Source organism: Struthio camelus, chromosome 38 (genome assembly GCF_040807025.1).
Source record: "Struthio camelus isolate bStrCam1 chromosome 38, bStrCam1.hap1, whole genome shotgun sequence".
Classification (NCBI taxonomy): domain Eukaryota; kingdom Metazoa; phylum Chordata; class Aves; order Struthioniformes; family Struthionidae; genus Struthio; species Struthio camelus.
The window spans coordinates 65,970-91,084 of NC_090979.1; the positions used below are offsets into that span (position 1 = coordinate 65,970).

A 25,115-nucleotide genomic window follows, 5' to 3' on the forward strand; every position below is an offset into this window, starting at 1 on the left:
CTGGCCAGAGCGGCCCACTCGCTCCCTTCCCCGCCCCCTCCCGCCCATCGAGGCGGGGCCAGAGCGGCGCCGGGCGGAGGGGGAGGCGGGGCCTGTGACGTCGCCAGCGGTCGGCGCGATGGCGGCGGAGGCGCGAGACGGGCTGGAGTTGTATCCTGGCCCGGGGCGGGGGGCGCTGGGGGTCCGGGGGGCACCGGGGGGGCTGGGAGCCGAGGAGGGGGCGCTGAAGGGGCTCTGAGGGGTTATGGGGGGGCTGGGAGGGAGCTGGGGGGCTGGAGAGAAAATGGAGGAGCCCTGGGGGCGCTGGGGGGGGATTGGGTGTCCCAGAGAGGGATCAGGGTGGCTAGAGGGGGAGTTGTGGGGCTGGGAGGGGCCTGGGGGGCTTAAAGAGGGACAGGGGCAGCAGTGGGGTGGGCAGAGGGGGCAGTGGAGGGCTGGGGGGGTCAGGGGGCTTTGGAGGGGCTCTGAGGGGTTATGGGGGTCCGGGGGGGGCTGGGAGGGAATTGGGGGGCTGGAGAAGCAGAGGGGGCACTGGGGGAGGGACTGGGGGGGCAGAGGGAGGCATTGGGGTGCCTAGAGGGGGAACTGGGGGGGCCAAAGGAGGGAACTGGGAGGTACTGGGGGGGGCCTAGAGGGGGGCACTGGGGAGCAGGCTGGGCGGCCTTGGAAGGGAACTGAGGGGTCACGGGGGGGGAGTTGGGGGCCCAGGGGAGGTTTAGGGTGCCTGGGGGGGGAATTGGGAGCCCAGGGAGGGAACTGGGAGATACTGGGGGGCCTCTGGGGATCAGAGAGCTTAAGGGCGTATGGGGAGGGGCTGAGAGGGGGTTTGGGGGGTCTGAAGGGAGAATTGGGGGGGGCAGCGAGGAGAGCGATGGGGTTTGGGGGGGGGCTGTAGGGAGGGAAGTGGGGGGAATCGTGGGCCGGGGAGGGAGGTTTAGCGGTGGAATTGGGGGGGGCCCCGGGGGGGGCGCGGGGCGCTTCCTTAGCGGCCAGCCGGCTGAGCGTGCCCTTCCCGTCGGCGCTGGAGGCGCAGATCGCCCACGGCTCCCTGGCCCCCGACGCCCAGCCCCGCCGGGGGGGCGTCCGCCGGGACCTGGCCCTGGACGGCCCCCACCTGCAGGCGTGAGCGGGGGGCGCCGGGGGCGATTTGGGGCACGGCGGGGTGGGGGGCAGGAATGGGAAAAGAGTGGGGGGTCCATGGGGGCAGTTTGGGGGCAGGAGGGGGCGCTGGGGGCAGGAGGGGGTGCAGGGGGCAGGATGGGGGAGTCATGGGGCAGTTTGGGGGCAGCAGGGGGGTCATTGGGCCAGTTTGGGGAGGGGGTGGAAGGTGAGGAGGGGGTGCAGGGGGCAGGATGGGGGGTCATGGGGCAGTTTGGGGGCAGGAGGGGTGCAGGGGGCAGGATGGGGGGTGCAGGGGACAGTTTGGGGGCAGGAGGGGGCGCTGGGGGCAGGATGGGGGGTCATGGGGCAGGATGGGGGGGTCATGGGGGCAGTTTGGGGGCAGGAGGGGGCAGTGGGGGCAGGATGGGGGGTCATGGGGGCAGTTTGGGGGCAGGAGGGGGCAGTGGGGGCAGGATGGGGGGTCATGGGGGCAGTTTGGGGGCAGGAGGAGGTGCAGGGGGCAGGATGGGGGGGTCATGGGGCAGGATGGGGGTCGTGGGGCAGGAGGGGGCGCTGGGGGGGTTCGGGGCAGGTTGGGGCTGTGGGGGGCCGCGGCAGCTCCCCCCCCCCCCGCAGGCGGTGGTGGGCCCCGGAGGCGCGGAGCCTGCGCGTGGCCGTCGGCTCCTTCCTGGAGCACCTGGAGCTGGTGGTGGAGACCATGGAGCGCTTCGGGCCCCCCCGGCCCCGCTAGCCGGCACCCCCAACGGGGACCCCCCCGGACTGGGGACCCCCCCGGACTGAGACCCCCCCGGACTGAGACCCCCCCCAACGGGGACCCCCCCGGACTGGGGACCCCCCCGGACTGAGACCCCCCCCAACGGGGACCCCCCCGGACTGGGGACCCCCCCCCCAAAATGGGACACCCCCCCCCAGGCTGGGGCTCGGCGGGGAGGACCCTGAGCGATTGGGGGTTTCCCCCCAAACTGGGGCCCCCCCAGTGAGACCCCCCCGGACCTGCCCCCCCCCCACCCCAAGCTGCCGGGGGGGGGGGGTCGTGCCGCGAAATAAAGCCCGCGGGAGGCTGCTGTGTTTTTGGGGGAGGGGAGCACTTTAATGCGCGACACCAAGTTAACGAACATGGGGGGGGGGGCACAGACACAATAAATAAGGCACCGCGCCCGGGGGGGGGGGGGCGGGCGGGGCCGGGGGGGGTCCCGGCCCCCGGGGGGGGTCAGGCCGGGGGCCCGAGCAGGGCCAGGACCTGCTCCAGGCGCTGCCGCAGCCGCTGCTGCCGGCACCCGGCGTCGCGCTCCAGCGCCGCCAGCACCTGCGGGGGGGGGGGGGGTCACACCACTGCGGGGGGGGGGGTGACCCGCTACTGGAGTGTACCATTACGGGGGGGGGAAGTAGTTGCTACCAGACCATCCCATTATCTGTGGGGGGGGGACACTAGAACATACTAGTTTGGGGGGGGGGAGGTGCTCCCGGACCATACCACTATCGGGGTGTTTTTCAGCTGGGGGGGGTGAGGGCCCTCGACCATTCCGTTGTTGGAGGATAATCTGCTACTGGACCATGCCATTATCAGTGAGGGGGTGGACTGGAACATACCATTATTTTGGGGTGGGGGGGGGCTGCTATTGGGCCATGCCATTATCAGCTGGGGGGGGCCTGAACGTACTATTTGGGGGGGGGGGGCTGTTATTGGGCGGTGCCACTATCAGCTGGGGGGGGCTGGAGTGTACCAGTGAAAGGACAGGGAGCTAGTGGAGCATACCATTATCAGCTGGGGAGGTGTGCAGACTGGACTCTACTATTTTGGAGGAATGGGCCCATTGGGCCATACCATTACTATGGAGCAGGGGAATCATCGATCGGGTCCCACCATTACTGTTTTGCCCACTGGACTATACCATTAATTGGGGGGGGAACTTTCCCTTGACTCCCTCATCTCTTTGATTGGGGGGGGGGTCTACTGGGCAGTACCATTCTGCAAAACCTTGGGGGGGGGAAAAAAACCCCACTGGACCATACCATGATAGGGGAACTTAATGGATTGTACCATTGTACCATTAAAGGGGGTTCCTACTGGATTCTATCATTATTTGTAATGGGGGGGGTCCATTGGTGCATACCATTATTATTTGGGGAGGGGGCACTACTCGACTGCTGTTATCATGGCTATTATCATGGGGGGGGGAACCAATGGACCGAACTATTATTGGGGGGTAACCTCCCAATGGATCATACCATTATTGGGGGGAATCTACTGGATTGTACCAATATTTGTAATGGGGGGGGGTCCCACTGGCCTGTACCATTTCAGGGGGGGAATGAATGGTAAGCCTCAGTTACTGCAGCTCTGGTGGGGGGGGACTGGGCTGTACTGGGGGTTACTGGGAGGACCCACCTCATCGCGGTAGCGCCCCACGTACTGGTAGAGCCCCCCCAGAGCCCCCAGCGTGTCGAACTCGCCAGCGTGGAGCCGCGACTGCTCGGCCAGGAAGGCGTCCATCTCCCCCTCGCTGATGGGCGCCAGCCGCCCCACGGCCCGGTAGTACCTGGGGGCGCCCCACAGCTCCTGGGGGGCAGCCGGGACCCCCCCCCCAAACCCTTCCAAGCCTGCCAACTCCTGGAGGGCTGTGGGCACCCCAAATCCCCCCCCCCCAACCACCCGTGGGTGAGGAGGGACTCAGGAGGGCCAGCAGTGCCATGTGCCCCCCAGCAATGTCCCTGATGTCCCCCCGTCCCATGTCCCCACCTCTTGATCCAGGCATGGTGGGTGCACAGGTCCCATGCCCCCCTCCATGTCCCCAGTGCCCCCCCCCCCCCGGATGTGACAGGCAGGCAGCCCTGTGCTCCCCTGTCCTCCCAATGTCCCCACGTCCCCACCTCTCGACCCAGGCGCACTAGGCGGGCAGGCCCAGGTCCCCGCGGTGTCCCCAATGTGTCCCCATGTCCCCACCTCTCGACCCAGGCGCACTAGGCGGGCAGGCCCAGGTCCCCGCAGTGTCCCCGCAGTGTCCCCACGTCCCCACCTCTCGACCCAGGCGCACTAGGCGGGCAGGCCCAGGTCCCCGCAGTGTCCCCAGTGTGTCCCCACGTCCCCACCTCTCGACCCAGGCGCACTAGGCGGGCAGGCCCAGGTCCCCGCGGTGTCCCCAATGTGTCCCCACGTCCCCACCTCTCGACCCAGGCGCGGTAGGCGGGCAGGCCCAGGTCCCCGCAGTGTCCCCAGTGTGTCCCCACGTCCCCACCTCTCGACCCAGGCGCACTAGGCGGGCAGGCCCAGGTCCCCGCAGTGTCCCCAGTGTGTCCCCATGTCCCCACCTCTCGACCCAGGCGCACTAGGCGGGCAGGCCCAGGTCCCCGCAGTGTCCCCAGTGTGTCCCCACGTCCCCACCTCTCGACCCAGGCGCACTAGGCGGGCAGGCCCAGGCCCCCGCAGTGTCCCCAGTGTGTCCCCACGTCCCCACCTCTCGACCCAGGCGCACTAGGCGGGCAGGCCCAGGTCCCCGCAGTGTCCCCAATGTGTCCCCACGTCCCCACCTCTCGACCCAGGCGCACTAGGCGGGCAGGCCCAGGCCCCCGCGGTGTCCCCAGTGTGTCCCCATGTCCCCACCTCTCGACCCAGGCGCACTAGGCGGGCAGGCCCAGGTCCCCGCAGTGTCCCCAATGTGTCCCCACGTCCCCACCTCTCGACCCAGGCGCACTAGGCGGGCAGGCCCAGGCCCCCGCGGTGTCCCCAGTGTGTCCCCATGTCCCCACCTCTCGACCCAGGCGCACTAGGCGGGCAGGCCCAGGTCCCCGCAGTGTCCCCAATGTGTCCCCACGTCCCCACCTCTCGACCCAGGCGCACTAGGCGGGCAGGCCCAGGCCCCCGCGGTGTCCCCAGTGTGTCCCCATGTCCCCACCTCTCGACCCAGGCGCACTAGGCGGGCAGGCCCAGGTCCCCGCAGTGTCCCCGCAGTGTCCCCACGTCCCCACCTCTCGACCCAGGCGCGGGCAGCAGGCAGGCCCAGGTCCCCGCAGTGTCCCCGCAGTGTCCCCACGTCCCCACCTCTCGACCCAGGCGCGGTAGGCGGGCAGGTCCTTGGCGTAGAGCAGCTTGGTGGAGGGCGAGTCCTTGCCCAGGCGCTGGGGCGAGGTGGAGCAGGCGTCCATGAAGGTCTGGGCCACCACGGAGAGGCAGGCGTCGGCGATGCTCGACTTGTGCACGTCGAAGACGAACTGCGGGTTCTTGATGACGTTCACCCAGAAGCGCAGCGGCAGGCTGGGACGGGGACAGCGTCAGGGGCGGGGGGCCGGGCCGGGGGGGGGTCAGGGACGAGGACGGGGCTCCGGGGCCCCCCCTAAACGCACCAGTTGCTCTTCCAGGCGTGGGGCACGTCGGGGTCGGCGCCGTGCAGCCGGGCGGCCTGGGCGTCCAGGAAGTCGAACATGTACTTGATGGGCAGCGGCAGGGCCGGGGCGCCGGGGGCCGCGCTCAGCACCGCCTCCAGCAGCGCGTCCACGAAGCGCTGCAGCGTGCCCTGGCCGGGGGCAGGCGCGCAGTCAGGCCGCCGCCAACTGCCCCGAAATTGCCCAAAAAGCACCCCAGAACCATCCTCGGCCCCTCCCCCTGCCCCAAACCACCCCAAACATCCTGAACAACCCCCCAAAGTCACCCTGAAACCACCCCAACCTCCCCGAAACGACCATAAAGCCGCCCTGAGCCCCCCAAACCACCCCAAAGACACCCCAAAAGGCCCCCGAAGCCCCATATCACCCGAAGCATCTCCAAGCCATCCTCAATGCCCACCTAAAGATCCCCATACTACCCTCAAACCCCCTAAACTGCCCCCAAGCCCCCTGGAAGCACCCCAAGGGCAGTCTGAATCCCCTCAAAGTGGCCCAAAACGGCCCAGGACCCCCCAAAAGACCCCAGTGCCTGTGAAGCCACCCTAAAGCCACCCCGCTCCGTCCTGAACCACCCCCAACCTCCCAAACCTGCCCCTAAACCACCCCAGCCCCCTCACAGCCTCCCCAAAACCACCAAGACCCCTGAAACTTACCCCAAACCACCCTGAACACCTGGAAATTGCCCCCATTGGGGGGGACCCCCCCCGTGGTGGGGGGGAGGCCAGTGGGGAGGAACCTCTTGCCCCCCCATAGCCCCCAGGTGCCCCATTACCCCCCTGGGACCCCCCGTTACCCCCTGCCCCCCAACCTGCCCCTGGCCCCCGTTCGCCCCCCGTTCGCCCCCACCTTGGTGGCGAGGAGCCGGGTGAGGTAGATCTCCGAGACCATCTTGCTGCCCCGCTCCGGGGGGCCCCGGGGGTCCGCGGGGGGGTCGGGGGCCCGGACCAGGTGCCAGAGCCGGGTGCCCCCGTCCCGCTCGAGGGTCCCCCGCCGCGGCGCCTCTGGGGGGCAGGTCGGGGGAACGCCGTGGGGCAGGGAGGGGGGTGCTATGGGGCAGGGGGAGCCCCAGGGGCAGGGAGGGGGTGCTATGGGGCAGGGGGAACCCCGGGGGCAGGGAGGGGCCCAATGGGGTAGGGGGAGCCCTGGGGGCAGCAAAGAGGTGCTATGGGGCAGTAGGGACACATGGGGCAAGGATAGGGGTACTATGGGCTGCTATGGGGCATGGGGGGCAGGGAGAAGGGTGCTGGGGGGCACAGATACTATGGGGCAGGGTAACCCTGTGAGGCTTGGATGGGGCTGTCGGGGGTAAGGGAGGCCCCTATGGGGCAGGGATGGAGGTGCTGGGGGACAGGGGGCACCCCATAGGGCACAGCTGGCATGCTATGGGGCAAGGGAGGATCCTGTGGGGCAGGAATGGGGTGCTATGGGGTGAGTGGGCTCATAGGGAAGGGATAGGGGTCCTGGGAGGGGGCAGTGGGTGTTATGGAGTACAAGGGAACCCCGAGGGGCAGGAACGGGGGTCCCGGGGGGCAGGGGGACCAGTGGGGCTAGGCGGGGGCTGCCGTGGGGCCGGGCGGGAGCGTACCGTGGGGGCCAGCGGCGCAGGATCCCGGCAGCGGCGGCCCTGGGGGCGCCCGGTGGAGCAGGGCCACCGAGGCCCCGTCCGGCACCTGGGGGGCAGGGGGCAGTGAGGGGGACGCTGTGGGGCAGGGGGGCCAGGTGAGGACCATGCTGTGGGGCAGGGGGCAGTGAGGGGGACACCGTCGGGCAGGGGGACCGAGTGAGGACCATGCTGTGGGGCAGGGGGCAGTGAGGGGGACGCTGTGGGGCAGGGGGACCGAGTGAGGACCATGCTGTGGGGCAGGGGGCAGTGAGGGGGATGCTGTGGGGCAGGGGGGCCAGGTGAGGACCATGCTGTGGGGCAGGGGGCAGTGAGGGGGATGCTGTGGGGCAGGGGGGCCAGGTGAGGACCATGCTGTGGGGCAGGGGGCAGTGAGGGGGACACCGTCGGGCAGGGGGACCGAGTGAGGACCATGCTGTGGGGCAGGGGGCAGTGAGGGGGACGCTGTGGGGCAGGGGGGCCAGGTGAGGACCATGCTGTGGGGCAGGGGGCAGTGAGGGGGACACCGTCGGGCAGGGGGACCGAGTGAGGACCATGCTGTGGGGCAGGGGGCAGTGAGGGGGACGCTGTGGGGCAGGGGGGCCAGGTGAGGACCATGCTGTGGGGCAGGGGGCAGTGAGGGGGACACCGTCGGGCAGGGGGACCGAGTGAGGACCATGCTGTGGGGCAGGGGGCAGTGAGGGGGACACCGTCGGGCAGGGGGACCGAGTGAGGACCATGCTGTGGGGCAGGGGGCAGTGAGGGGGACGCTGTGGGGCAGGGGGGCCAGGTGAGGACCATGCTGTGGGGCAGGGGGCAGTGAGGGGGACACCGTCGGGCAGGGGGACCGAGTGAGGACCATGCTGTGGGGCAGGGGAGCCAGGTGAGGACCATGCTGTGGGGCAGGGGGCAGTGAGGGGGACGCTGTGGGGCAGAGGGGCCAGGTGAGGACCATGCTGTGGGGCAGGGGGCAGTGAGGGGGATGCTGTGGGGCAGGGGAGCCAGGCGAGGACCATGCTGTGGGGCAGGGGGCAGTGAGGGGGACGCTGTGGGACCAGCTGTGGGGACAGTTGTGGGGCTGGCTGTGGGGCAGCCACAGGGTGGCTTTAGGGCCATCTATGGGGCTGGCTGTGGGGCAGCTCTCAGGTCAGCTATAGAGCTGCCTACAGATGGGCTGTAGGGCTGCCTGTGGGGCAGCCGTGGGGCCAGCTACAGAGGAGCTATGGGGCAGGCTATAGGGGGACTGTGGGGCCAGCTCTGGTGCAGCCGTGGGGCTATAGGGCCTGCAATGGGGCTGGCTGTGGGGCAGCCGTGGGGCAGCCGTGGGGCAGACCTGGTAGTGCTCGAGGGTGTTGATCCTCTTCCAGTCGCCCTCGACGCGGCTCGTCCCGTCCTCGTCCTGCAGCACTCGGGGGGCCCCCGCCCCACGCCACTCTGGGGCAGGGGTGAGGGGCGGCCCCACGGCCGCTCCCACCCCCCCGGGGACCCCCGGACCCGCTCAGGGACCCCCAGCCCCCTCCCGGGACCCCAAAACTGCCCTGGAGACCCTCGACGACCACACGGGAGGGACCAGAACTGCTCCGGGGAGCCCCCAAACAGATGCGGGGACCCCCAAACCCCCCCCAGGGACCCCCAAACCGCCCCCCCAACGCGACGCCGGCCCCCCCGTACCCAGGTCGAGGTCGGCGGCTTGGGGGCGCAGCGAGTGGGGCACCCCCCGGTAGACGGCGTCCAGCAGCTTGTCCTTGGCCTGGGTGACGGTGTCGCAGTCCAGCACCTTCACGGCCACCGCCGGGCCCCCGGGGGGGTCGGGGCAGGCGCACAGCAGCGTCTGGGGGGGCCCTGGTCAGCGGGGCGGGGGGCTGGGACCCCCAAATCCGGCTGGGGCCCCCAACCCCCCCCTTAGAGCCTGCCCAGGGACACCCAAGCACAGCCAGAGACCCCCCAAGTCCATTGGGGAAACAGCGCAGGGACCCCCAAAGTCCCCCCAACCCCCCAGCACCCACCTGAGCACCCCTAAAGCCCCCAAACCCACCTGAAGGACCCCCAAGGCCCCCCAAAACCTGCCCAGGGCTGCCCCCAAAGACCCACAAGACCCCCTTATGCCCCCAAAAGCGGCCCAAGGAGCCCCAGAGCCCCCCAAGCCCCTCCAGCGCTCTCTCAAGCCCCCAAACTGTGTCCAGGGCTCCCCCCAACCACCCCAACACCCACTTCAGCCCTCCTACAGCTCCCCTACCCCACCCAGGGGCCCCCCAACGCCCCCCCAATCCTTCCTAAGGGGTCCACCAAAGCACCCCAGCACCCCTCAGAGCCCCCCAAGCCCCCTTAGACCCCCAAACCTGCCTAAAAGACCCCCTCCAAACCCTGCCCCAGGCCCCCCAATGCCCTCCAAGCCCCCCAAACCCTTCCCAAAGGCCCCACCAAAGCCCCCCCGGATCCCTCAAAGCTACCCAAGGGACCCCCGAAGCCCCCCGACCCACCAGCGTGCGGTAGTCGATCTGCTGGCGGATGAGCTTGTCCTCGCTGAGCGAGTAGCGCGCCTCCCCCGTGACGGCGTCGATGGGGCCCTTCTCCACCTGCTGCTTGATGGCGCAGAAGAGGGTGAAGAGGGGCTCGCCGGCGCTCTCCTGCGGGGACAGGCCTCAGCGCCCAGGCACGGGGGACCCCGGCGTCCGGGGCACGGGCGGGGGGGCGCTGGGAGCGGGGATCCCCTCCCCGCCTCGCCTTGAGGAACCGGTGCAGGAGGAACGTGAACCAGTTGGTGAGCATCTTCTCAGCCACCGACTCCGTCCTGAGGAGGGAGCGGCGGGGTGAGGACCCAGGCGTCCGGGCGGCCGCCGCCGCGGCCCGGGGCGCGCCCTCACCTGCGCAGCAGCAGCTTGGGGGGGGCGCGGGCCCGCAGGCTCTTGTCCATGAGGTCGGCCAGGAGCTGGCGCAGGACGCGGGTGAGCTGGTCGAGGCGGGCGGCCAGCGCCAGGGTGGCCAGGGCGGCCACGGCGGCCCGGTCCCGCATGCCGAAGCCCCGCTGCCCCTCCAGGCACCGCACCACCGTCACCAGGAAGCCCCGGCACAGCAGCAGCTGCCCCAGCGCACGCAGCCCCCGCTCCGACCCGGCGGGGGCCTGCGCCCTGCGTCAGCGGGCCCAGGCGTCCGGGGCCGGCCCGAGACCCCCCTACCCCCCAGGGAACTGCCTATCCGTCCCCCCGCCAACTAGGGACCCAGGTGTCCGGGGTGGGGGACGACCCGGCCCGGGAGCCCCCAAGGCACCCAGATCCCCTCTCCCCCTCCAAGGCACCCAGGCGTCCAGCATCCCCCCCCCAAAAGGGGGACCCAGGTGTCCGGCATCCCCCCCCCAAAAGGGGGACCCAGGTGTCCAGGACCCCCCCTTCCCAGGCACCCAGACATCCGACATCCCCCCCCCAAAAGGGGGACCCAGATCCCCTCTCCCCCTCCAAGGCACCCAGGTGTCTGGCATCCCCCCCCCAAAAGGGGGACCCAGGTGTCCAGGACCCCCCCCCTTCCAGCATTCCCCCCCAAAAGGGGGACCCAGGCATCCAGCATCCCCCCCCCCTAAAAAGGGGACCCAGGTGTCCAGGACCCCCCCCTTCCCAGGCACCCAGGCATCCGACATCCCCCCCCCAAAAAGGAGATCTAGATCCCCTCTCCCCCCTCCAAGGGACCCAGGCAGCCAGCATCCCCCCCCCAAAAGGGGGACCCAGGTGTCCGGCATCCCCCCCCCAAAAGGGGGACCCAGGTGTCCAGGACCCCCCCCCTTCCAGCATCCCCCCCCAAAAGGGGGACCCAGGCATCCAGGACCCCCCCTTCCCAGGCACCCAGGCATCCGACATCCCCCCCCCAAAAAGGAGATCTAGATCCCCTCTCCCCCCTCCAAGGGACCCAGGCGGCCAGCATCCCCCCCCCAAAAGGGGGACCCAGGTGTCCAGGACCCCCCCCAAAAGGGGGACCCAGGTGTCCAGGACCCCCCCTTCCCAGGCACCCAGACATCCGACATCCCCCCCCCAAAAGGGGGACCCAGATCCCCTCTCCCCCTCCAAGGCACCCAGGTGTCTGGCATCCCCCCCAAAAAGGGGACCCAGGTGTCCAGGACCCCCCCCCAAAAAGGGGACCCAGATCCCCTCTCCCCCCTCCCAGTGACCCAGGTGTCCAGCATCCCCCCCCCCCCGCCCAGAAAGGGGACCCTGGTGCCCGGCCCCCTCCCCACCCCCCCCACCCGGGGGCCCCGGCGTCCGGGCGCTGACCTGGCCGGGGGGGCCGGGGGCGCCCCCCGGGAAGAGCACCCGCAGCACGTAGGAGCGGAAGTCGCGGAAGGGGATGGGGTCGCCGGCGCCCGCCCCCGCCAGCTCCTGGATGTCCGTCTGCAGCTCGGCGAAGGCTGCGCCCCCCCCACCAGTGCGGCCCCCGTCACACCAGTGCGGCCCCAGGGGCTGCTCCCAGTTTGCCCCGTGCACCTCCCCTCTCCCAGCGCCCCGGGGGCACGCGCGCCTCGAGCCCCCTCCCAGTTTGCCCCACACAACCCCCTCCTTGCGCCCCAGTGTGATGCACCCGCTCCCAGTTTGCCCAGTGCCCCCCCCCGGGCAGCCCACCCCCTCCCAGCACCCCCAGTTTGCCCAGCGCCCCCCTCCCAGCACCCCCAGTCTGCCCAGCGCCCCCAGTTTGCCCAGCACCCCCCTCCCAGTGCCCCCAGTCTGCCTGGTGCCCCCAGTCTGCCCAGCGCCCCCAGTCTGCCTAGAGCCCCCCTCCCAGCACCCCCAGTTTGCCCAGCGCCCCCCTCCCAGTGCCCCCAGTCTGCCCAGCGCCCCCAGTCTGCCCAGCGCCCCCCTCCCAGCACCCCCAGTCTGCCCAGCGCCCCCAGTCTGCCCAGCACCCCCCTCCCAGCACCCCCAGTCTGCCCAGCGCCCCCCTCCCAGCGCCTCCAGTTTGCCCAGCACCCCCAGTCTGCCCAGTGCCCCCAGTCTGCCCAGTGCCCCCCTCCCGGTGCCCCCAGTCTGCCCAGCGCCCCCCTCCCAGCGCCCCCAGTCTGCCCAGCGCCCCCAGTCTGCCCAGCACCCCCAGTTTGCCCAGCATCCCCTCCCAGCGCCCCCAGTCTGCCCAGCGCCCCCAGTCTGCCCAGCGCCCCCCTCCCAGCGCCCCCAGTCTGCCCAGCGCCCCCGGCTCCTACCCTCCTTGCACTCGAGGGCGACGCGGCTCTCGAGGGTGTCGAGCTGCAGCTGGAGGCGGCGGAGGCGGCGGGCGGCAGCCCGGGCCCGGCGCCCCACGGCCCCCAGCCCCACGGCGCCGGCCAGCAGCAGCCCCAGCCCCGCGGCCCCCAGCCCCGCCAGCGCCCCCCGCCGCGGGGCCCCCCCGGCCGCCACCTCCAGCGTGCCGGGGGCGAAGGCCAGCGCCGCCACCCGCACCTGCGCCGGGGAAAGGCACGCGGACGTGGCACCGGCGCCCCCGGAGGCCGGGGTCCCTGGCGGGGGGGCGCCGGGGTCCCGGGGGGTGTAGGGGGTGCCCGGAGGCCGGGGTCCCTCACCGTGACGGGGTGGCGGCCGGGCTGGGCGGGCGCCTGGCACAGCAGGCGGCTGGGCGAGACGCTGGGGGCGCAGGGCCGCCCCCCCAGCAGCACCGAGAAGTTCAGCCGGGCCCCCCCCGGCACCAGGTTCCTGCCCTGCCGCCGGCACCGGGGGGGGGTCAGGGGGGTCGGGGCCCCCCCGGACCCCCCGCGTCCCCCCAGTCCCTTCCAGCGCCCCTCGGTCCTATTCCTGCAGCCCCCCAGTGCCCCCAGTCCCTCCCAGTGCCCCCATCACCCCCAGTGCCCCCCAGTGCCCCCAGTCCCTCCCAGTGCCCCCATCACCCCCAGTGCCCCCCAGTGCCCCCAGTCCCTCCCAGTGCCCCCATCACCCCCAGTATCCCCCAGTGACCCCCACTCCCTCCCTAGTACCCATCACCCCCAGTGCCCCCCAGTGCCCCCCAGTCCCTCCCAGTGCCCCTCATTACCCCCAGTATCCCCCAGCGCCTCCCAGTCCCTCCTGGCACCCCCCAGTGCCCCCTGTGCCCCCTCCATTACCTCCCCGTAGCTCCCAGCACCTCCCAGTACCTCGCGCCTCCCCCCAAACCCAGCTCCGTTGTCTCCAGTGCGCCCCAGTTCCTCCCAGTGCCCCCCTGCACTCCCTCCATTAGCTCCAGTGCCCCCCAGCACCCCCCAGCGCCCCCCCAATGCCCCCCGTACCTTGATGGCGACGTGGGCGCCGGGCTGGACCCGGAGGCGGCCCGGGGGGGGGAAAGGCTCCAGCTGGGGGTCGGGGAAGTAGGTGAAGCCGGGGGGGTTGAGGGCGCGGGGGGCGGCCACGCCGTCCAGCACGAAGCCCAGCTCGTCCGGGGGGGCGCCGGCGGGGGGCAGCGCGGGCGCCCCCCCCAGCCCCGGCGCCTGGCACACCATCACCGCGTCGCTCAGCACCTCGCAGCTCTGCGCGGGCGGCAGCGGGGTCGGTTGGGGGCGGCGGAGACCCCCCAGCCCTCGCCCCCCCCCGCCAGCTCGGGGGGCGGCAGGGGACCCCCCGGGAGCCCCCCCCGGGGACAGGGGACACTCACGTTGAGGGTCTCGAGGCCGCGGAAGAGGGCGCGGACGCGGGGCGCCTGCACGGAGCGCAGCCGGGTGCCCGTCACCGTCAGCGGGGTGCTGCCGCTGGGGGGACAGCGATGGGGGGCTACAGGGGGCTCTGGGGGGCCAGCACCCAGAGTGGGGGGTGTTGGGGGGGCTACAGGGGGGCTCTGGGGGGGCCAGCACCCAGAGTGGGGGGTGTTGGGGGGCTACAGGGGGCACTGGGGGGCCAGCACCCAGGGTGGGGGGTGTTGGGGGGCTACAGGGGGCTCTGGGGGGCCAGCACCCAGAGTGGGGGGTGTTGGGGGGCTACAGGGGGCACTGGGGGGCCAGCACCCAGGGTGGGGGGTGTTGGGGGGCTACAGGGGGCACTGGGGGGCCAGCACCCAGGGTGGGGGGTGTTGGGGGGCTACAGGGGGCACTGGGGGGCCAGCACCCAGGGTGGGGGGTGTTGGGGGGCTACAGGGGGCTCTGGGGGGCCAGCACCCAGGGCGGGGGGTGCTGGGGGGGCTACAGGGGGCACTGGGGGGCCAGCACCCAGAGTGGGGGGTGTTGGGGGGCTACAGGGGGCTCTGGGGGGCCAGCACCCAGGGCGGGGGGTGCTGGGGGGGCTACAGGGGGGCTCTGGGGGACCAGCACCCAGGGCGGGGGGTGTTGGGGGGCTACAGGGGGCACTGGGGGGCCAGCACCCAGAGTGGGGGGTGCTGGGGGGCTACAGGGGGGCTCTGGGGGACCAGCACCCAGGGCGGGGGGTGCTGGGGGGCTAAAGGGGGGCTCTGGGGGACCAGCACCCAGGGCGGGGGCTGCTGGGGGGCTACAGGGGGGCTCTGGGGGACCAGCACCCAGGGCGGGGGGTGTTGGGGGGCTACAGGGGCCATAGGGGACCCAGCACCCAGGGCAGGGGGTGATGGGGGGCAGTGGGGGGCTCCGGCAGCGCTGTGGGGCCCCCCCTTACTTGGCGATGCTCCAGAGAGGCGCGACGCCCGTCACCGTGGGGTCGGGGCTGTAGCGGAAGGCCAGGGCCCCCCCGGGGGGGCGGGCGCCGGGGGGCACCGGTGGGGGGCCCAGGGGGGTCCGGTCCACCCGCACGGCCAGGGGGGCCGGCCCCGGCCCCACGGCCGAGGGGGGCGACAGGCACACCAGCGCCGTGGGGCTGCGCCTGCCGGGCACCGCCGTGGCTCGCTGGGCGCCCCCCGCCCCACGGCCCCCCCACCTCCCCTGCCCCAGAGACCCCCCGCCCCACAGCACCCCCCAGCCCCATAGCACTCCATAGCCCCCTCCCCAGCCCCATGGTACCCCACAACCCTCCTCCCCACCCCGGCACCCCCCAGCCCCACGGCACCCCCCAGCCCCCTTCCCACCCCGTCACCCCCCAGCCCCACAGCACCCCCCAGCCTCCTCCCCACCCCGTCACCCCCCAACCCCACAGCACCCCCTAGCCCCCTCCCCACCCCGTCACCCCCCTGCCTCACGGCGCCCCCCAGCCCCCTCCCCACCCCGTCACCCCCCAACCCCACAGCACCCCCTAGCCCCCTCCCCACCCCGTCACCCCCCAGCCTCACGGCGCCCCCCAGCCCCCTCCCCACCCCGTCACCCCCCAACCCCACAGCACCCCCCAGCCCCCTCCCCACCCCGTCACCCCCCAGCCCCACGGCGCCCCCCCGCCCCCCCGCACCGGAGCAGGGGGCAGGGCGCCCCCCGCAGGGTCACGGCGGCCTCGCTGCCCGCGTCCAGGTGGGTCCCCGAGACGGTGACCTGCGTCCCCCCGGACACGGGGCCCCCCGCCGGCCACAGCCCCCACACCGTGGGCGTCTGGGGTGGGGAGAAGGGGGAAGGGGGGGTCAGGGCGCCCCCCGCGCCCCCCGCCCCCCCGCCGCCCCCCGTCCCCGGCGCACCACGAAGGCGAAGCGGTGGCGGGAGCGGGCCCGCAGCTGGGCCCCGCAGTCCCCCAGGCAGAGCTCCACGGGGCCGGGCGGGGGGGCCGGCACCGGCGGCCGCCCCAGCTCGCACACCACCCTGCGGGGGGGGCACGGGCTCACACCCCGGCACCCCCCAGCCCTCCCAGCGCCCCCACGTCCGTCCCGTCCACCCCCCGGCACCCTCGACCCCCCTGAACCCCCCAAACCCCTCCTTGCGTCTCCACCTCCCCCCGAAATCTCAGTGTGCCCCGTACCCCCACCCCCGCCACCCTCGACCCCCCGAACCCCCCAAACCCCACCTTGCGTCTCCACCTCCCCCCGAAATCCCAGCGCGCCCCGTACCCCCACCCCCCAGCACCCTCGACCCCCCTGAACCCCCAAACCCCTCCTTGCGTCTCCACCTCCCCCCGAAATCCCAGCGCGCCCCGTACCCCCACCTCCCAGCACCCTCGACCCCCCTGAACCCCCCAAACCCCTCCTTGCGTCTCCACCTCCCCCCGAAATCCCAGCGCGCCCCGTACCCCCACCCCCGCCACCCTCGACCCCCCCGAACCCCCCAAACCCCTCCTTGCGTCTCCACCTCCCCCCGAAATCCCAGCGCGCCCCGTACCCCCACCCCCGCCACCCTCGACCCCCCTGAACCCCCAAACCCCTCCTTGCGTCTCCACCTCCCCCCGAAATCCCAGCGCGCCCCGTACCCCCACCCCCCAGCACCCTCGACCCCCCTGAACCCCCCAAACCCCTCCTTGCGTCTCCACCTCCCCCCGAAATCCCAGCGCGCCCCGTACCCCCACCCCCGCCACCCTCGGCCCCCCTGAACCCCCAAACCCCACCTTGCGTCTCCACCTCCCCCCGAAATCCCAGCGCGCCCCGTACCCCCACCCCCGCCACCCTCGACCCCCCTGAACCCCCAAACCCCTCCTTGCGTCTCCACCTCCCCCCGAAATCCCAGCGCACCCCGTACCCCCACCCCCGCCACCCTCGACCCCCCTGAACCCCCAAACCCCTCCTTGCGTCTCCACCTCCCCCCGAAATCCCAGCGCGCCCCGTACCCCCACCTCCCAGCACCCTCGACCCCCCTGAACCCCCAAACCCCTCCTTGCGTCTCCACCTCCCCCCGAAATCCCAGCGCGCCCCGTACCCCCACCTCCCAGCACCCTCGACCCCCCTGAACCCCCCAAGCCCCTCCTTGCGTCTCCACCTCCCCCCGAAATCCCAGCGCGCCCCGTACCCCCACCCCCGCCACCCTCGGCCCCCCTGAACCCCCAAACCCCACCTTGCGTCTCCACCTCCCCCCGAAATCCCAGCGCGCCCCGTACCCCCACCCCCGCCACCCTCGACCCCCCTGAACCCCCCAAACCCCACCTTGCGTCTCCACCTCCCCCCGAAATCCCAGCGCGCCCCGTACCCCCACCCCCGCCACCCTCGGCCCCCCCAAAGTAGCCCCCAGTCTGCCCCGCGCCCCTCAGTACACCCCGAGCACCCCCGAACCGCTCTCAGGAGCGCCACGTTCCCCCAAACACCCCCAGGTGCTCTCAGGACCCCCGATTCCCCCTGAACAGCCCCAAACCCTCCCGATCGACCCTCGCTCTGTTTTCCCCACAAGCTGTCTGAAGCGCCCCAAACCCTCCCAGCGTCCCCAAATCCCCCCAAACCAACTTGCTGGACCCGCCCAAGACCCTCACACCCCCCTCAACCGCCCCAAAACTCCGCCAAATCCTCCCGGGGGCTCTCAGGCACCCCAAATCTCCCCCAAGGACCCTCAACCCCCCCCAAACTGCCCCAAACTTCTCCAAATCCCCCCAGACCCTCTAACGACCCTCAAGTCCCCCCAAACCACGCTGAACCCCCCAGATACCTCCAGACTCTCCCAGGACCCCCCCAACATCCCCCCTTACCCTTAAAGCCCCCCAAACCGGCCCTAAACCCTGCAGCCCCCCCCAGGAACCCCCAAGCCCTCCCAGGGCCCCCAGACAGCCCCAAATCCCCCCAAACCACTCCGAGGACCCCCAAACCTCCCTGAAGAATCACATCGAGACCCCCCAGGACCCCCGAATCTCCCCCAACGACCCTCAAAGCTCCTCAACCCCCCCCCCCGGCACCTCCCGACCCCCTCAGCACCCCCATTCCCCCCCCAGCCACCTCCGTGCGCTCCCAGCCCCCCCCAAATTCGCCCCAACTCCCCCGCCGGCGGCGACTCACCTCTCAGCGGGGACGTACTCGGCGGGCAGGGGGGTGCAGGGCACCCCGGCCACCCGCACCCCAACCTCGCTGGCCTCCAGCCCCAGGTTCTCCCCCGTCACCGTCACCCGCGTGCCCCCGGCCGGGGGGCCCCGCAGCGGCTCCACCTGCGCGGCCGGGCTGCCGAGCGGCACCCCGAAACCCCCGCCCCCCTCCCAGCGCGCCCCAGAGCACCCCCAAACGCTCCCTCCGCCTCCCCAGGACCTCCCCAAGCCCCCCAAAACCCTTCGAGGCACCCCCCAAAGCCACCCCAAGACCGCCGAAGCCCCCCAAGGCTTCCTGAAGCCCCCCAAGGCACCCCAACACCCCCCAAAGCCACCCCAAAACCCCTCAAGGCGCCCCGAGAGCTCCCAAGGCCCCCCCGGCCCCCCCCGAGCAACCCAACAGCTCCCGCTGCCTGCTGAGACATCCCAGAGCACCCCCAAATCCCCCTGCCCCCCTAGCACCCCCCAAGCCCCAGGGCTCCCCAGAGCTCCCGCAGTTCCCCCCCCCAATGCCCCAAAGGTGCCCCAAAGCCCTGCCGGCCCCCCGCCCCCCCCCGGGGCCGCGACGCCGGGGGGGCCGTACCTGGTCGATGCGGGGGTGGGTGCAGCGGTGCCCGGGGGGCAGCCAGCCCCCGGGGGCGGCGCCGTGGGCCGGGGGGGGGCAGTGGGGCCGGAGCAGGCAGCGGCCCTGGGGGGGGCACCAGCCGCAGCCCAGGCGGGGGTCGGCCCGGAGGCAGCGGCCGCAGCTGGCGCCCTGCGCCCCGCACTTGTACAGCCGGGCTGGGGAACACGCCGGCACACGCCTGGCACACGCCGGCACACGCCTGGCGCACGCGCCAGCCCGCCCGCCCGCCCGCCCGGGGCGCGCGAGGACACGGGCACGCACGTGGCCCCCCTCGCCGCCCGGCGTCCCCCCCGCGCTGCGCCCTCTCGCCCGTCACGCGTGTGCGGCCCGTCACGCGTGTGCGGCTGGCCCGGCCCTACCTGCGAAGCCGGGGAGCTGGTCGATGGGGAAGTCGCCGTCCCAGACCACGGCCACCTCCAGGGCCACCTCGGCCTCCGCGTCCCCCTCGTACCAGTACTGCGGGGACACGGCTGCTGGGGGGGGGCACGGGGGACCCCGGGGGACAGCGGGGGGCACACGGGGACCTCAGGGGACGCTGGGTGATGCTGCGGGCGGGACATGCGCACACGGGGTGGCGTAGAGACCCCAGGGGACACTAGGGGACACGGGGGGGGTGGGGGGACACTGAGGGGTGCAGGGGGACCCCCTGGGGATGTGGGGGCACGGAGGGGACGCCAGGGGACGTGCGGGAACCCAAGGGACGTGGCGGGGGTGACAAGACCCCAGGAAACGCTAGGGGACATGCTGGGGGGATATAGAAGTGACACCGGGGGACACCAAGGGACATGGCGGGTGCAGGAGGACCCCAGGGGACACTAGGGGACATGGCAGGGACGGGGGGGTGCAGAGGGACACGGGGTGGCAGGAGGAGCCTAGAAGACCCGAGGGGAAGAAACGGGGACGGCGGCGGTGCAGGGGGACCCCAGGGGGACGTGGGGGGGCAGCACCGGGTGCCAGCAGGAGCCCAGGGGAGGGGGGGACAGCGGGGGGCCGCGGGGACACTCACGGAGGCGTTGTGGCACTGCAGGGCGGAGGCGTTGAGGCGCAGGGCGGGCAGGCGCCGGCGCTGGCCCCGCACCCCCACCAGGCACTCGTAGCCCCCCCGGCCCGGCCCCGGCTCCGGCAGGTTCCTGGCCGCCAGGGTGAGGGGCTGCGGGACCCCCGCCGGCACCAGCAGCCCCCCGCCGGCCTCCAGCGCCGGGCACCCCTGCAACGGCCGGGGGGGGCACGGTGGGGACCCGGGCTTCTGCCCCCAGAAACGCAGGGGGGGCGGGGGGGACCCAGGTGTGCCGGGGGCGGGGGCTGCCTCACCTGGGGGGTGTCGACGGGCCCCTCGGCGGGGGGGCAGGCGCCCGCCTCGGCCGCACACGCGTGTCGGCGCGTGCACCAGCGACACGCGAAGCGGCTGCTCACGCACGCCAGGCACCTGCGGGGGGAGGGGGGATCACTGGGGCGCCCCGAAACCCCCCCGAATGCCCCCAGAGTCACCCCAAATCCTATCATGCCCCCCAGGGCCATCCCAGCACCCCCCCGATCCCCCAAACTCCTCAGTGCCCCCAAAATCTTCAGGGGTCCCCTCAGAGTCCCCAAAGCCCCAGGGCCTCCCCAAACCCCTTCCAGTCCCCCCCACCTCCCAGGACCCCCCCAAACCCTCAGTTTCCCCCCAAGGAGTCCCCAGGGCCCCCCCAAGTCCCCCTTAACCCTCCCAGGACCCCCAAAACCCTCATGGGAACCCCCAGAGCCCCCCAAACCTCCTAAGACCTCCCAAAACCCTCAGCTTCTCCCCCAGAAGCTCCCCCAGGATCCCCCCACGACCCTCACACCCCACCAAAGACCCCCCCCAGGTTCCCCCCAACCCCTCCCAGGACCCCCCAAACCCCAGAAACGCCTCAAACCGCCCCAAAGAGCGCCGCGGGCCCCGCTCACCCCCGGAGGCGGGCGCAGTCGAAGAGGATGAAGGGGGCCGAGGCGACGACGGCGCCGGTCTCCAGCGAGCGCAGCCCCAGCGACAGCGTCCACGCCGCCCCTGCCGTGGGCCCCCCCGTGACGTCACGCCCCCCGTGACGTCACGCCCCCCGTGACGTCACGCCCCCCCCCGCTCTGACATGGCATGCCGTGCCCCTGCCGTGACGTCACGTGCTCGCGCCTCCCCACGCCGAGCCCCGTGCTGCGGCGAGGTGATGTCACGCCCGATTTCCTATGACATCACATGCTGCTCTTCATGACATCACGCACCTCAGATGACGGTACCGCGCACCTCGCGCTACGGCATCACCCAGAGCCGCGCCGCCGCTTGTCTCCCGCGTGCTGCCCCCGTGACATCATGCGTGCCCCCGATGACATCATGCACCCCCCGGTGACGCCGCGCACCGCGGCAGGGCTCACCCTGGGGTGCTGCCGGGGGGGGCGGGGGCGCGGGGCACCCCAGGGCCCCCCCCGGCAGGGCCTGGGCCGCCGCCTCCTCCAGCCCCTCGAAGGCGCAGGCCACGCCGGCCCCCAGCTCCGGCAGGTTGTGCGCCGTCACCCGCACCTGCGCCCGCCGCGCGTCAGGGGGCCCAGGCGTCCAGGGGGGGCGCACCCCCCCAAGCCCCTGGCACCCCCGCGTCCCTCCTGGGGGTCCCCTAGGTGCCCTCGTCACCCCCAGGGGGACCCCGGTGTCCCGAGAGCTCCTGGCCACCCTTGAGGAGGCCCCGGCATCCAGGGGGTCCCCAATGTCCCCAAGGGGATCTAGCATTTCGGGGGACACCTGCCACCCCCCCGGAGACCCCAGCACCCCAGAGGGACCCCAACGTCCCCAAAGGGATCCCAGCCTCTGGAGGAGACCAGCCACCCCCCAAGCGAGCCCAGCACCCTGGCGGGACCCTAACGCCCCCAAGAGAACCCCAAATCCCTGAGGGGACCCTGGCATCCGGGGGGACCCCAGCATTTTGGGGGGGCCACCTGCCACCCTTGAGGGCTCCCCACCACCCCAGGGGACCCCGGTGTTCAGCGGGACCCAACTTCCCCCAAAAGGGACTCGGCCACCCAGGGAAACCCCAGCACCCCGAGGGGACTGCGGTGTTTGGGGGGGGACCCCAGCACCCCCAGGGGGACGGCGGGGGGCTGACCTGGAGGCTGGGGGCGCCCACAGAGACGTTGCTGGGCTCCAGGTGGAGGCGGACGCAGAGGCCGGGGGCCAGGGCGAAGCGGCGCGGCTCCTCCGCCCGCGGGCACTCGCTGTCCCGGCAGCACCTGCGCACCCGGACGCCTGGGTCCCCGCGCAGCGCCCCCGGCCCCGGGGGGAGCGGGGACACCCGCCCGCAGGGTCCCGGGCCGGGGATGGGGGGGGGTGAGCGAAGGGATACCCGGACACCTGGGTCCCCTGAAAGGTGGGGCGGAGGTGGGGAGGGGGAGCAGGGGCACCCGGACGCCTGGGTCCGAGGGGGAAACGCAGCAAATCCCGGACGTGCGGGTCTCAGCGGGTAAAAGGGGGGGCGCGCGCAGGGGGTCCCGGACGCCTGGCTCCTCACCGGCCGTGCAGGACGCACCAGCCGCAGTGGGGGTCCCCGGCGCCCAGGCAGGCCTCGCAGCTCCCGTACTGCCCGCACGTCTCCACCGGCAGCCGCACCACCTGCGGGGGGCATCAGCACCCCAACCCCCCCCAAAAAAGCCAAACACCTCCCTGCACCCCGAGACCTCAGCAGAAACCCCCACGGCACCCCAAATCCCCCCGCGCTCCCCCAAAACTCCCTGGGCAAGGCCCAACCCCCGGTAGCCCAACACCCCAAAATGCACCCCAGCACCCTGCAACACCCCAAAACCCCGCACTCGCCTAATCACCTGACTACTTGCACCACCCCAAAGCGCCTCCAGCACCCCCGAACCCTCTCCAGCCCGACCCCCCCCCCGCACAAAGACCCCCGGGGGGCCGGCAAGGCCCTCCCCAGAGCCCCCCGGCGAGCCCCCGCACCTGCTGGGGGCTGAGCACGTAGAGGTGCCGCCGGTCGGGGCTGAGCTCCATGTCGCGCAGCAGCGGCTGCCCCGGCGCCACCGGCACCGACTCGTAGACCTGGGCCTCGCCGGGGCCGTCCACCCGCACCTGGGGCCGAGGCGGGGGGCAGAGCCGTGGGGCAGGGCCGGGGGGCAGCGGGGCCCCCCGCCCGCACCTGGGGCAGAGCCAGGCTGAGGGCTCCCGCTCCGCCCCCACCTTCTTGAGGGTGCCGGCGCGGGTGCCCAGGAAGACGACGGAGTGGCCGCGGTAGGTGTAGGCGGCCAGGCTGGCCAGCCCCTCGCTCTGCTCGGCCAGCACCGGCACCCCCTGGATGGCCCGCAGCCCCCCCAGCGGCTGGTTCAGCACCAGCCCGCAGAAGTTGCCGGCGATCTCCAGCGGCTGCGGGCAGCGGGGGCCGGGGGGTCAGGGCGCCGGCCGCCGGGCGCCCCCCCGCCCCGCCCCGCCGCCCGCCGCCCCGCGCTCACCGTGCTGATGCAGGGCAGGTCCTTGTTGAGCAGCCAGGGCAGGGAGAGGCGGCCCTCGCCCCGGTAGCAGCCCTGGATGCGCTCCTGGATGAGGCGGTCGACGCGGTCCAGGGGGAAGAGGCAGAGCAGGCTCTGGGGCGGCGGCGCCGCCGGGTGCTTCTGGCCCCGGGCGAAGGCGGCGAAGAGCACCTGGCGGCCCTCGGGCACCCCCAGGGCCCGGGCCAGGCGCCGGCCGGCCGGGGCCAGCCGGGCCGCCTGCACCAGGCGGTACTCGACGCCGTCGCGGGCGCAGCCCAGCGGGAACTCCACGTAGGAGTGGAAGGCCGGGTCGCCGGCGGCGCAGAGGCGGACGAGGCGCGAGGCGGCCCGGCCCTCGGGCGCCCCGGGGTCCAGCTGCAGGGCCACGAAGTAGACGAAGGGGCCGGCGCGGAAGGCGGCCACGTAGGCGATGTCGAAGGCGGGCCGCCGGGCCCGCGTGTCCGACGGCACCTTCACCTGCGAGGCGGCGAAGGCGTCCTGGTAGGCCAGCGCCAGCATGTCGGGGCTGGCGGGGTCCGGCGGCAGCCGGCGGCTGGCCAGCGTGGGCAGCGCCTCGGCCCGGCCCGCCACCGCCGTGCCCACGAAGAGCCGGGCCGGCGGGCCGGGCACCAGCACGGCGGCCGCCGGCGGGCCGGGCCCCGGGGCCAGGCAGGGCTCGGAGGGGCGGCCCAGGGGGGCCAGGTCGGCCAGGCGGTGCAGGCGGCAGCCGCCCCGCCAGCCGCTGCCGCAGGCCAGCAGCCGGCCCCGCGCCCCCTCCAGCAGCAGCAGCCCGATGACGTTGTCGGCGGCCCCCTCGGCCCCGCCGCCGGCCACCGGCCCCACGGCCCGGGCCCGCAGCGGCCGCAGCCCCGGCGACAGCTGGAAGAGGCGGTTGAGGCCGGCGGCGAAGAGGCGCCCCGTGGCCGGCTCCAGCGCCAGGTGGGTCAGCGGCGGCCCCGGGCGCCAGGCGCGGGTGCCCCGGGGCCACGGCCACCCCGAGGGGCCCGGGGACGGCCCGGCGCCCGGCCACGGCGAGGGCGGCGATGGCGATGGCGGCGGCGGCGGCGAGCCCGCGGCCAGGCCCAGCAGCACCGCGGCCCCCAGGAGCCGCAGCTGGGGGGCCATGGCTGCCCTGGTGGGGGAGGGGGTGTGGGGCACCCCAAACCTGGGGCACCCCCAGCCCCCGAAATCTACTCAGCGACCCCCAAAACTATGCCGCTCGCTGACCCCAAACCCTGCTGAGAAACATCCAAAACCTGAGGTGCTCCAAGACCCCCCAACCCTCTCAGAGATGCCCAAACCAGTAGTCCCAGACCCCAGAATCACCCTGACACCCCCCTAAACCCCCTCGGAGACCCCAAACCCACAGTCCCACACCCCAAACTCAGCTGAGACCCCCAAACCCAGAGACCCCAAACCCACAGTCCCACACCCCAAACTCAGCTGAGACCCCCCAAACCCAGAGACTCCAAAACCTGCAGTCCCACACCCCAAACTCAGCTGAGACCCCCAAACCCAGAGACCCCAAACCCACAGTCCCACACCCCAAACTCAGCTGAGGCCCCCCAAACCCACTCAGAGACCCCAAAACCTGCAGTCCCACACCCCAAACTCAGCTGAGACCCCCCAAACCCACTCAGAGACCCCAAAACCTGCAGTCCCACACCTCAAACTCAGCTGAAACCCCCCAAACCCACTCAGAGACTCCAAAACCTGCAGTCCCACATCCAAAGCTCACCCTGAGACCCCCCAAACCCCCTTGGAGACCCCAAACCCACAGTCCCACACTCCAAACTCAGCTGAGACTCCCCAAACCCACTCAGAGACCCCAAAACCCTCAATCCCACACCCCAAACTCACCTGAGATCCCCCCAAACCCACTCAGAGACCCCAAAACCAGCAGTCCCACACCCCAAATTCACTTGAGATATCCCCAAATCCCCTTAGAGACCCCCAAACCCACAGTCCCGGATCCCAAACCCACCCAACCCCCCTCTTACGATGGGACACCCCCCAGACCCCCAAAACCTACTAGAAACCCCCAAATACCAGTTAAGCAACCCCCCTCAAAAAACACTAGGAGAAACCCCACATCGATCCCCCCCCACCCAACACCTTTCTCTTCCTCTCGCCTCGGCAGGGCTGAGCCCGGGGCACCTCGTGACACGAG

At 72.7% G+C, this 25,115-nt stretch overlaps 2 protein-coding genes across 2 annotated transcripts; one reads left to right on the top strand and one right to left on the bottom strand.

Moving 5' to 3' along the window:
- The first annotated feature begins 50 nt into the window (after positions 1 to 50).
- Positions 51 to 1,923, top strand: LAGE3 (L antigen family member 3). The gene is made up of 3 exons (XM_068924127.1): positions 51 to 150; positions 994 to 1,122; positions 1,738 to 1,923. Exons 1-3 carry the CDS (start codon positions 119 to 121, stop codon positions 1,850 to 1,852), a joined length of 276 nt encoding a protein of 91 aa, XP_068780228.1. The 5' UTR covers positions 51 to 118; the 3' UTR covers positions 1,853 to 1,923.
- Positions 1,924 to 2,005: 82 nt separating this feature from the next.
- Positions 2,006 to 24,070, bottom strand: PLXNA3 (plexin A3). The gene is made up of 31 exons (XM_068924108.1): positions 22,928 to 24,070; positions 22,659 to 22,841; positions 22,422 to 22,550; positions 21,982 to 22,082; positions 21,580 to 21,703; positions 20,858 to 21,002; positions 20,399 to 20,498; positions 19,784 to 19,898; positions 19,479 to 19,679; positions 18,832 to 18,928; positions 18,431 to 18,627; positions 17,825 to 17,970; positions 15,599 to 15,719; positions 15,379 to 15,515; positions 14,659 to 14,862; positions 13,694 to 13,787; positions 13,332 to 13,568; positions 12,636 to 12,770; positions 12,282 to 12,516; positions 11,362 to 11,495; positions 9,967 to 10,223; positions 9,827 to 9,893; positions 9,583 to 9,729; positions 8,774 to 8,933; positions 8,436 to 8,536; positions 7,088 to 7,172; positions 6,349 to 6,503; positions 5,464 to 5,633; positions 5,162 to 5,374; positions 3,512 to 3,662; positions 2,006 to 2,428 (listed from the first exon to the last, which is right to left on the bottom strand). Exons 1-31 carry the CDS (start codon positions 24,068 to 24,070, stop codon positions 2,333 to 2,335), a joined length of 5,580 nt encoding a protein of 1,859 aa, XP_068780209.1. The 3' UTR covers positions 2,006 to 2,332.
- Between the last annotated feature and the right edge of the window lie 1,045 nt (positions 24,071 to 25,115).